Source organism: Neofelis nebulosa, chromosome X (genome assembly GCF_028018385.1).
Source record: "Neofelis nebulosa isolate mNeoNeb1 chromosome X, mNeoNeb1.pri, whole genome shotgun sequence".
NCBI lineage: Eukaryota > Metazoa > Chordata > Mammalia > Carnivora > Felidae > Neofelis > Neofelis nebulosa.
Genome location: NC_080800.1, coordinates 47,859,146 through 47,871,745, shown reverse-complemented (window position 1 = coordinate 47,871,745; position 12,600 = coordinate 47,859,146). Strand labels below are relative to the sequence as shown.

The following is a 12,600-nucleotide window of genomic DNA, read 5'->3' as shown; positions in this document are numbered from 1 at the left end:
AGACAATGATAAGATTGAGAATGTAATACATATATTGAAGTATTCCTGGGAATTTGTGGGAATTTATCTTTGTTCCGCATTCATTATTAGAGCAGCCCCAAACCACTTAAACTATTGGAAATAGTTTGATTTCCTTGACACATTACTCATTGCTTAAGTGCCCTGTTGTTAGTGTTAATTTTTCTAATTCTTTGGTAAACAGAATTGAAAGGAAATGGTTTGGGAAAAGAAGTGGAATAACTGAACTAAAGTATAGCACCCAGAGTTTTAAGTGAGGAACAGATAAGCAGTCTGTTAAATATAAAATATATTAGTTGCAAAAGGAAGACCATGGCCTTCAGGATTATCAGCAACCAGAAATACCTAGGTTTATTGCCATCTGAATGACATACTGATTTTAACACTGACTAGATGCTTAAATATATTGATAGACTTTGATTTTATTAAAAAAGCATTCACTCTTGGGTTAATGTTACATACACTGTACTGTAACAGTCATAAGTGCCACCAGCTGTTGTTTTTTTGTTTTTGTTCTTTAATTTTTTTTAATGTTTACTTTTGACAGAGAGACAGAGCATGAGCAGGGGAGGGGCAGAGAGAGAGGGAGACACAGAATCCGAAGCAGGCTCCAGGCTCTGAGCTGTCAGCACAGAGCCCGATGCAGGGCTCAAACCCACGAACTGCAAGATCATGACCTGAGCTAAAGTCGGACACAACCGACTGAGCCACCCAGGCGCCCCATCACCAGCTGTTGTTGATATCTTTAGCTTCCATATGGAGAACCCTACATTTTAATTCATTCTATATCTCAAAGAATACAGGAGCATAAAATTATCTTTCTTTCACAGTTCTTTTAGTCTAGCTGGAGACTTAATGTTCTTGAGTTCCACTATGTATTAAAATATCACATTTGTCTCTTTTGTAATTTCTTTTTCTTGTGGGGACACCTGTGCAGTTTTGAGCTGCTGCTCATGTGTTTTTGTTTTTGTTTTTGTTTTATTTTTATCGGACTTTGTGGCTTGCTGCCAGATTATAAGTTGCTTGGGAACAAGGTTGCATGTTGTAGGTGCTCAAATATTTATAAATTTTTTTGTATTGTTAAACTTCTTAATAGCTTTGTATATATTGACAAATCTATTACTACATTGGTATTTTAAGTTTTCAAGGCCTAGTGTGCCTAATACCATGAACTTGCCCTTTTTTTTCCCTGTAGCATTTGACAACTTTATTGGCTTCCTCTGATATGCAAGTGGTGCTGGCAGTCCTTAATCTTCTGTATGTATTTAGCAAAAGATCAAACTATATCACACGTCTTGGGTCTGACAAGAGAACCCCACTGCTAACCCGGCTGCAACACTTGGCAGAGGTGAGTCATGGGTAAAGAGTGGAAGGGCACAAAACTGGACCATATAGTTACTTTCCACAGGTGTTTTTTGCATTGTCAAAATGGATAGTAATCCCTAAGTTTACTGGCCTAATTAAATGGAATTATGGGGGCCCCATTAGCGAAGTTCCCCCTAAATCTAAGACGTATTCTCAATTGTTAAGAAGTAATCGTGAGAGATTTCATGAATCTCTACTCACAAAGTAGAATCTCCCTTTTTTCAAAAATGACAACTTCGTTTCTGGAAAGTTCAGAATCAGATTCTACTCACGAGGGAGTATAGTGCAATGAAAGATCTGGAGGAGTCTTGTCTTGTCCCTGCTTATTAGCTCTGATACCAGTTTTTTCATTTGGGAATTTAGTATATCTACCTTCAGAGTAGTTTCAGAATAAAATACAAGGTATTTTGCGCTGTGCTCAGTAATTGGCTTGTGATGGTAGTAATTGTAATTGAAGGCAAAAAGAACTCTCATGTAAAAGTTCAACTCAACCAGGGGCGCCTGGGTGGCGCAGTCGGTTAAGCATCCGACTTCAGCCAGGTCACGATCTCGCGGTCCGTGAGTTCGAGCCCCGCGTCAGGCTCTGGGCTGATGGCTCGGAGCCTGGAGCCTGTTTCTGATTCTGTGTCTCCCTCTCTGCCCCTCCCCCGTTCATGCTCTGTCTCTCTCTGTCCCAAAAATAAATTGAAAAAAGAAAAAAAAAAAAAAAAAAAAAAATTAAAAGTTCAACTCAACCAAACTATTGTCTAATGTTTCTAGACAAAAGGATGATACGTACTTAGGTTTGAGAGAGGTAGCCATTGCTAGAACGTTTTGTTAGAAGAAATTGGTAAGTCTGACTTTTTAAAAGCCAATTGAATGGTTAACTCAAATAATGTAACTCAAGTTTCAGGCTATTTTTAGGTACATGATTCCTTAAAAATCATTTTTGTAGGATAGTGAATGCAACATGTATTGTGAAAATTCTAGGACATATAGAAAAGTGTAAAGAGAATATTAATCACCTGTTTATAATTTACCCAGATGCAGCTTCCTTCAAAATCTGAGCATATTTTCTTCTTACATTTGCAAATATGCATATAGAGACATGCAACCTGTTTTCTTTAACATAAGTAATTTTCTCATGTTATTAAAAAAATGTAAGACAGTTCAACATTGGCTACCCAAATAACAGTAAAAGGGAAAAGAAACCATATCTCAAGTAGATGATGCTTCAAAAGCATTTGATAAGATTCAGCACATTAATAAAAACTAATATAAACTCTTAGAAATAGGAAAACAAACTTTAAATTTATGAATCATCTACCAGAAGTCATAATGGGAAAGCTGAAGCATTTCCATTGAATTCTAAAGTCAGACAAGATGCTACCTACTACTTTTGCCACTGGAATTTGTAGTAGCAGTCCTAACAAATACAAGAGAAAAGAAAGAAATGAATGATACATACTAAAAGAGAAAACTTGTTACTATATGAAGGGGATAGGTTTGAGGCTTTTGGGTTTTTTGGGGAGATAGCATAAAATTACTAGAACTAATAAAAGTACAGTGAGACAACCAAGTCAACAGTCAGTGTATAGAAACAAATATCTCCTCTGTACAGTAGTAATAAACAACTAGATGATTAGAATAAAGACCTCATTCACAGGATCAACAAGTATAGTTAAACCGTATTGGGCAAAACCATACATTTAAGAGAAGATAATGTAGAAGGTTATATTGTGATATACTGGTAGGGAAGGAACTCTTAAAAACTCTAAAGCGTAAATCTTACTGTAAAAATTTGAATTCTATAATACAAAATTAAGACTTCCTTTTCAATGGAAAACATCATAATTCACTGCTATGCTAGCACTTAACTGGAATGTAAATCAGCACACTGCTTCCTTGAATGAGAAAAAACACCAGTTGACCTAAACAGTGTACCTACTGATGTGGCTAACAACATTCTGGTGCCAGTTCATTTTGTCATGGACCAATACCACATTCAAACAGTTGGTGGAATAACAGCTGGTCTGTGGACAATATTAAGCAGCACTGCCAAAGATAAAACTTAGTAGTGATAGATTGAGAAGTGTTTAGCCATGTTTTAAAACTGTCAAGGGACTGTCCCTGTAGTATATTTAAGGAACTCCTCCAAATTAACGTGGATAAACAAAAGTATGGATAGATAATTCACAGACCAGAAAACTCAGCACATTAATAGATGCTCCAGACTCATTAGTAATTAGAGAAATACAACTAAAGCAAGATACAGCCTTTTAAACTGTCAGATCAGCAAAAATTAGAAAACTGTGTAATGGTAAGTGCTAATAGGCATGTGAGGCTATAGGAACCCTTGACTGGTACTCCTGGTATATATCCCAAAGATATCACATTATTCCATCAGGTAACATGTGGGAGAATATTGCATCATTGTGGCAGTAGATTGGATAAGCAAAATGGAGTTTATGCATATTATGGACTGTGTAGCAGTTAGAAGCAGGGGACCAAATAATGCACATAGCAACATCAGTAGCTTTTGAAAATAATGTTGAGTGAGAAGGAGTTAAAAATGTTTATTGGTAGTACCATTTCTGAAACTTAAAAATGTGCACCCAAAGCAACATACAGTTTAGAAAAAACAGAAATTAAAGGATATAGGAAGTGGTGAAAAGTGTTGTCTTTGGCAAGGAAAATGTGTATGGGCAGTAATTGGATGGACAGATGGTATATATAAATAAGTAAAAGAAAATAAACCTAACCAGCAGTATTTAAGATCTGTTAGAACAAAAAACCCTTACTTACAGATTTAAAAAATGATCTAAATTTGTTAGCAAAGACAGATGATGCCATTTTTTGCATGAGAAGACTCAATATAGTAGAAGCCCTCTTAGATCAAATTAGGGTTAATAGTTGGTAGGTTAATTATTGTTAAAATGTTGTTAAAGCAGAACTTTTTTTAAGTTTATTTATTTTGAGAGAAAACGTGCATGCCACACAAGCAGGGGAGTGGCAGGAAAAGAGAGAATCCCAAGTGAGCTCTGCACCAGTAGCATGGTTTGTAAAGGAACTTGAATACAGAATTAGAAATTTCTATAATTTACCCCTGAATTTTTTTCCCCTAACTTGACACTATTTTTATATTTTTTTATTTTTTTTAATGTTTATTTATTTTTGAGAGACAGCACAAGCAGAGGAGGTGGGCAGAGAGAGAGGTAGACACAGTACAAAGTAGGCTCCAGGCTCCGAGCTGTCAGCACAGAGCCCAATGCAGGGCATAAACCCACAAACTGCAAGGTCATGACCTGAAGTCAGACACTCAACTGAGTCACCCAGGCGCCCTGACACTACTTTTAGCATCTTGCCTTTTAGTCTTTGCCAAATATTCAGATTCTTTTTTATTTTAAAAAGATAGTTCCTTTTTCAGTTTAAATCATTGTTTTATATGGTATTTTATTTATATATATTTTTTTGAGAGAGAGCATGCACATGTGCATGAGTGGGGGAGGGGCACAGAAAGAGAGAGAATCTTAAGCAGGCTCCATGCTCAGTGCAAAGCCCAACATGGGGTTCCATCTCATGACTGTGAGATCATGACCTGAGCCAAAATCAAGAGTCACATGCTTAACTGACTGAGCCACCCAGGTGGCCTTGTATAGTATTTTAACATACTTCTATATTCAGGTTCCTTTACAAACTAAAATCTTGACACCATTAATTGCTCTACAGACAGCTGACATAAATGAGTTTGAAGACCAACACCTGGCTTGGTACACTTACCGATAACTGGTGGGAGCAAAAGAGTGACTGCAGCAAGATTGCATTAGTCAATATATTTTACAGAAGGCATGGAGAATACAGTTAATCTGTCAAATTGGTTAAATAGAGGCCCTGTTAATAGCATTTACTGGAAAGCAGAAGGCACAAAAATATCTAAGAAAATACTGATAAAGAATCAGGGTCAGTTGCTGTAACAGATAACAAAATATAAAGCCATAGTAGTTTTAATTTTTTTAATTGGCATTGAAATAGACATCTGCAGAATAAAATAGTAAGCCTCATTTATAAAGAAAAGTGGTACAGTTGGCTGTTTGAGGGAAAAATGTGTTGTAGGTCATTTCTTCACCCTATTCACATAAATCCTAGAAACATATTTAGGAGTAAATATAGGCAACTCTTGAACATCTTTCATGAGGAAGGATTTCCTAAGTCAAGAAACCCATAAGCCCTTTTTTAAAGTTGACAGATTTTATGTGAAAATATTAAAACTTGTGTATAAGAATTAAAAGGCAGATGACTTCTCAAGCTGGGAAAAAAAATTTGTACTGTATACAACAAAGGAATAATGTTATATAAATAGCATCTATAAATTATTAAAAATGTAATAAGTAATCCAGTAGAAAAACATGCAAAAGTATATGAACAGACAGTTCACAGAGGAATATTAAATATTTTTAAAGAATTGGTCAAGAAAACATGAAAAGTTTACACTAGGAATAATGGGGAAATGCATATTACGTGAGGTCATTTTTAACCACTAGATTGGCAATAGTATATAGTATTGACTAGGTTGTAGGGAAATAGTACTTACAGGTACATATAAACTATTAGTGTCAAAATGTCCTTTTGTAGGGTTTGGCCACATCTTTCATTTAAAAATGTATACATTTTAGGGGTGCCTGGGTGTCCCAGTTAGTTGAGCGTCCGACTCTTGATTTCAGCTCAGGTCATGATGCTAGGATTGTAGGATTGAGCTCTCTATTGGTCTCCACTCTGAGTGTGGAGCTTGCTTAAGATTCTTTGTCTCTCTCTAAGAAAATAAAAACATATATATTTTATTTCATCCAATAGTTCTATTTTAAAGAAATGTTAGAAACATATTCAGATGTGTGCGAAAGTTATATTGAAGTATTCTTATTGCACCATTGTTTGAGAAAAATTTTTGAAATGTCATAATTAACATGGCATCTAAAAAAGCTCCTCAATGAAAGGATCTCTTAGCAAGAAAACTTAGTTGAAGATCCCATCTATGGTTTTTTAAAAGTCCAAAAGTAAACTGTATTAGTAAAGTCCAGAAAGTTACATATCTAATTGTAAGCTCTGAAAGGGAATTGGGGGGAACGATGGTGGGTGAGTTTTACTTTTTATATTCTCTACTTTGAATGTTTTATAGCCATTGTGTATTATGTATTATTTTTATAATTGAGAATTTGTAATGACTTTGTAGATCTATTTTTAATGGCTATTATATTCCATTGTGCTATAGTTGTTAACCTGACTTAGTACCTATTATATGTAATCCTCTTAATACTCTGAAGCTACGAATTCTTATCCTCATTTTACAGATGAAGAGTATGAGGTGTTAAGCAAGGTGAAGTGATTGCTTATAATTCCCACAACCAGGCATTGATGGAACTGGAGTTTGAAACCTGATCTATTTGCTTATATGTGCCATCCCCTTTCCAAAAGCTATACCATGTCGAATGGTTTTCAGATTTCAGAACAAGCTTTACATTTAAAGATGGAAGAACATTCTAGTTAATTTGGTATTTTGTGTAGAGCCATAACACACCTACCAGAATTAGTATCTTGCCAGATATTAATTTAGAAAGTAAAAATTAAGATGTATACTGTACTCTTACATGGCACGCATATGCAAAGTGTGGAAGTGTAGGATTTTCTTTTTTTTTTTTTTTTTTTTTTTTTTTTTGCTGTTGTTTTTGGATAGTTCAGGATTATCAGGTTCATTTCTTCCCTTGGACCATTCTATTACCAGGAAGGATTGCTTAAATGATTGCTATTACAGTATTCTCCCCGCCTCCTCACCTTATCCATGGGGGATATATTCCAAGACTCGCACTGGATGCCTGAAACTGCAGACAGTACTGACCCCATATATACTGGTTTTTTTTCCTGTACATACCTATGATAAAGCTTAGTTTATAAATTAGGCACAGTAAGAGATTAACAATAACTAATAATAAAATAGAATAATTACAAGAATAAAATGTAATAAAAGTTACATGAATATGGTTTCTCTGAAAATAACTTACTGTACTGTATTCAGTCTTCATCTTGTCATGATATGAGATGATAAAATGCCTATGTGATGAGATGAAGTGAGGTGAATGAGTAGGCAATGTGACATAGTCATCATAATGTAGCCTTAGGCTACTGTTGACTATCTGACAGTACCTCAGAAGAAGGATCATCTTTCAGATTGCTCTTGTCTGTGGGTACCCAAAACCATGGAGAATGAAACTGCAGATACTGGGGGACTGCTGTACGTTCTTTTGTGTTTTGGACTCCTTTTACCTTTGACACATATGCTTCCTTTTTCCTCTGAATTGGGATAACATAGAGACTGTAGATTGAAGGCTGATTTTTAAGTCCCAAACAATTCAGAATCTTGATGGGTGCAATACATTGCAGCTTTTGTTAATATATAGTGTGTGATGCTTTGTTATTACAAATAAGAGAATCTTGCAGGTTTTTGAGGGGTTAGACATAATAGGCTAGGTGTTAAGTAATAATAACTATCATTACTTACACTCCCTATTAAAATTTTAAAACTTCATTTTTCTCAAATGTAAAATTATCTAAAAATGTAACTTGTTGACATGGTTTGCTTTCTCCTACATCTTCCTTTTGAAATGTAACAGTTTTTGTAACAGTGGTCTTCATAGACATTTTGGTTCATGTCTCTTCAGTTTTTAGACTGCTTTTTGAATCAATTATTTTGTTATCCACACCTGTGCAACAAATACATGTATTCACTTGCATGTGGTTAAGAACCTGAATTTAGAGGACCTAGAGCTCTTAACAGATCAAATTAATCTCAGTTTATAGATCTGTAAATTGGGGATTATGATCATCTACCTCCTAGATTTCAGGTATAAACTAACAGGTCATGAAACATTTAGGTTTAATGCTGATCATGTTGCAAGTACGTAATGGAAGCTATTTTTGAAGATGGTTGTCAGCACATAACTACATGATAATCCCTTTTATATTTGCTTTCTTTTAAGACTATATTGGGGCGCCTGGGTGGCTTGGTCGGTTAAGCGTCCGACTTCGGCTCAGGTCATGATCTCACGGTCCCTGAGTTCGAGCCCTGCGTCAGGCTCTGTGCTGACAGCTCAGAGCCTGGAGCCTGTTTCAGATTCTGTCTCTCCCTCTCTCTCTGCCCCTCCCCTGTTCATGCTCTGTCTCTCTCTGTCTCAAAAAATAAATGTTAAAAAAATTAAGACTATATATACATTATTTTGCACAAACATATACATACTGTCACACAGTTTTTTTGGTGCATTCTTCTTTCTCTTGGGTCGTCTTCCTACAGTCTTCCTACAATCCTGTATGTATTTTATCATCATATTATATTGACACATTGGGGGTATTTTTTTAATATGAAATTTATTATCAAATTGGTTTCTATACAACACCCAGTGCTCATCCCAAAAGGTGCCCTCCTCAATACCTATCACCCACCCTTGCCTCCCTCCCACCCCCCATCAACCCTCAGTTCTCAGTTTTTAAGAGTCTCTTATGCTTTGGCTCTCTCCCTCTCTAACCTCATAGAGGGTATTTTTAAGGGTACTTTTGTCATTGAATTACAAAGGCAGGACAATTTTGCATCTAAATTTTCTTATTTAATATTTTGTTAAAATTCACTAAATCGCTGTATAGCTATGTCATTCTTTTAAAAGTTACACAGTATTCCATAGTTTGTATGTTCTGTAATTTATACAACTATTTCCCTATTAATGCATATTCTTTTTTTTTTCCTGTTAACAGTGATTGGTACATTAAGCAATCTTGTACTTTTACCCTTACTTACTGATAGTTTTGATTCTGTGAAAGAGTCCCAGTAATAATCCGTGTTACTTTAATTGGCCCTTACTTTATCAGTAGTGAATTTGAGCATCTTTTTTGGGCTATTAGGATTTGCTCTTGTGAATTGTCTGTTCGTTTGCCTATTTTTTTCTTAGTTTAGTGTTTTTCTGCTATAAAAGCTCTGTTGGAGATAATAGCCCTTTGTCATCTGTTAATTTTTTTCCAAATCTTCATGTTGTTTTGTTTATTGTGTTTATGTACATACTTGTTTTCAGAAATGGTTCAGAAAAAGTGTGGAATGGCTTTTAGGAAAAGTGTTGAATATCATGTTTTGGTCTTTATGAAAAATGACTGTGTATGTGGTATCTTTTCTCATGATAGGTTTTTAGTGACTCAGTTATTCCAATGATGTGGGCCAGTTGTAAATATGAACAGTGGCTAGTGAACTGCAAATGTAGGGTAAGTTCTCCAAGAAGGCTTATTGAATTGTTAAAAGCCAGTTGGTTTGGTGAAGGTCTAGTACACTGGTTCTCAAACTTGACCATGTATCAGAGTCACTTTATTAAAACATAGATTGGTTTCCATCCCCTGCTCACACTCCTTTACCTCTTTCCCCCTCCAGTTTTTGATTCAGTAGGCCTAGGACAGAGCCCGGTAATGTGCATTGTTAACAAATTTCTAGGTGATACTAAGGCTGCTGATCCAGGGACCACACTTTGAAAACCACTGGTCTAGTCTGTCCTATTGAGTAAAGCTACAAAATCTTACTGAATTCTTACAGTTTCATCTCAAAGAACGTCAAGCTTTTTCCTGATGTCTGAATACTTATCCTTTAGCAAATCCCATCTAGTGACGTGGTGTCAAATATGCCTTTATGGCATGGTTGATACAATAGTTATTTATTGGGTGTCTGCTTAATTGCTAGGATCATATGGTAACACTATAGGATAGATGAGGATAATGACATTCAGAAGTTATATTATTTTCGGGAAAAGCCTATAGGCTCTTAGTCCCTGATAAAGTGTGAAATGCATTATTTGCTGTTACTGTCTTAGGTGTTTGGGGTTGTTATAGCATGATTTTTATTCCAAACCTGGGTGTCAGCCTGAGACCTGGCTCTTGAATCCACACCCAGACCTTCCAGTTGACACCATTCAAGAAGTATATAACCAGCCCTGTGCTGGATAAAACATGTTCTGTTCTTTATAAAGGTCACATAGTAGTTGAAAAAGCAGATATATGTGTATAATAAAAAGGACAAAGAACTAGTTGCTCTGAGTAGTACTAATAAGTACCCTAGAATTTCAAACATTCCATAGATTTACCTTGTTGGCTGCAAAAGAAACTTCCTCATAATAAAAATATATGCTTGGTATTTTTAAAAAATTCAGAAATCTACAGAAGATAATTTATCATGATCATGTATCCTTAGTATTTTGGTAGATTTTCTTGGACTTTATTTTATACATATTTCTTTACATAGCTGAACACATGGTATATATAATTTTATAACTTCATTTAATATACTAGCATTGGTGTTTTCCCTTGTTAATTTTGCATAGTTTTGTAAGAAATGTTTCTTTGTGTTTAATATAATGGTAATATGAATGTCACATTATCACAGACTTTCATGAATCAGATTTGACTTGGCACATGGTCTTTTAAGGATTCCAGCTTATTAGGGCAAGTCATTGGTGCTTGATTTTTATTAATTACAAAATATGGGAAGAAAGATTCTGTGATGACATGAATAGTGGAAGTAATGCTAAAACAATTGTGACAACAGAAGAAACAAAAGGAAAATAATTACGAAGGTGTACAGCTTTTCAAGCTTATTCTGCCTTGCAAATTCAGATCCTTGGCTTGAATCTCAGTCTCTTCTATGTGGTATCAAATGAAGATGTATTAAAAAGTTGAGTGTTGAAAGTATGAAGGTAAAAGCATTCAGAGAAAGTATAACTCCATGTTCTTTTGTTGTTTGGGTGGGCAAGGTCTTTTTGGGATGAAACTAATACCATCAGAGAAAAAATTGATATTAAGGTACGGTTTTATATCTTCTGTAAATGAATACTTTAAATACTGTGAAGTTATGCCATCATACGATTCTCTCTGTTTACGTAACATTGCTCTTATTTGGGTTATTTTCAATATTTTTCTACTGTAAATAATGCCACAGTGAATATCTTTAATGCATCAGTATGTGGTAACAGATGCTTTTATTAAGTTCTTAATGTTGGACCTTCTAATTTACACATTCTTGTCTCATTTAATCTTGAGAAAGATGCTACAAGCATCATTTTCTCAATTCTTTTTAACAGAAATGGTTCATTTTTTTACTGTGTATTTTAATGTTTATTTTTGAGGGGGGGGGCAGAGAGAGAGGGAGACAGAGGATCTGAAGTGGGCTCTGAGCTGACAGCAGAGAGGCTGATGCAGGATTCAAACTCAAACTGCAAGATCACGACTTCAGCCAAAGTCAGATGCTCAACCAACTGAACCACCCAGGCGTGCTGCATCTGCATCATTTTCTCAATTTTATACATAGATTGAGGTAAAGATCAGAAAAATCTAGTAACTTGTTCTGACTGTCGAAGATGAACATCATAATAGCCAGCTGCCTTAAATCTTTCCCTTTTCACTGGTTCCTGCTATCTATATGTACCTTTGAAAAAGAAAGCAAGAACTTCTATTTTCTGGGGGGTGGGGGGGTCAGTCTAGCTAAAGGAATGTCTATTTTTGTTGATTTTTTTTTTTCAAAGAACCAAATTTGGTTTACTTATATTTTCTGTTTCATTTCTCTCTGCTCTAAGTTTTACTATTCTTTCTGTTTGCTTTGGGTCTAGTTCACTCTTTTTTTCCCTAGTTCCTTAAGGTGAAAGGTTAGTGATTTTAGATTTTTTTTTTTTAATGTAGGCAATTATAGCTGTGAATTTCCTTGTAAGCACTGCTTTCAGTGTATCCTGTAAGTTTTAGTATGTCATGTTTTTATTTTCATTCATTTTAGGGAATTTTCTAATTTCTTTCCGTTGTTCTGGAGAAGATACCTTTATATGATTTTATTCTTTCTAAATTTCTTGAAGTTAGTTTGTGGTCTATCTGGGAGAATGTTTTACTTGTACGTCAGAAGAAATGTGTGTTCTGTTGGGTGGATTACTATATCTGTTAGGTCTAGTTCGTCTTCTATTTCCTTGTTTATCTTTTGTCTACTTATAAATGTTTGCCTTGTGGGTTAGACTAACATCTTGATTTTTGAGAAGTTAGATTGAATTAATACCAACTTAGTTTTTGGGAGCCTGGGTGGTTCAGTCAGTTAAGCGTCTCTTGGTTTCGGCTCAGGTTATGATCTCACTGTCTGAGAGATGGAGCCCAGTGTTGACAGCTTGGAACCTGCTTGGGATTCTCTGT

At 35.3% G+C, this 12,600-nt stretch overlaps 1 protein-coding gene across 11 annotated transcripts in view; it reads left to right on the top strand.

The window, feature by feature from the left end:
• The window catches only part of HUWE1 (HECT, UBA and WWE domain containing E3 ubiquitin protein ligase 1), a 168,113-nt gene that overhangs the window by 38,763 nt on the left and 116,750 nt on the right, over window positions 1-12,600 (top strand). For all 11 annotated transcript variants that reach the window (XM_058713382.1, XM_058713386.1, XM_058713387.1 and 8 more), the window contains one exon: window positions 1,214-1,366. In XM_058713382.1, the coding sequence (XP_058569365.1) occupies window positions 1,214-1,366 (153 nt within the window). The remainder of the gene's footprint in view (window positions 1-1,213; window positions 1,367-12,600) is intronic.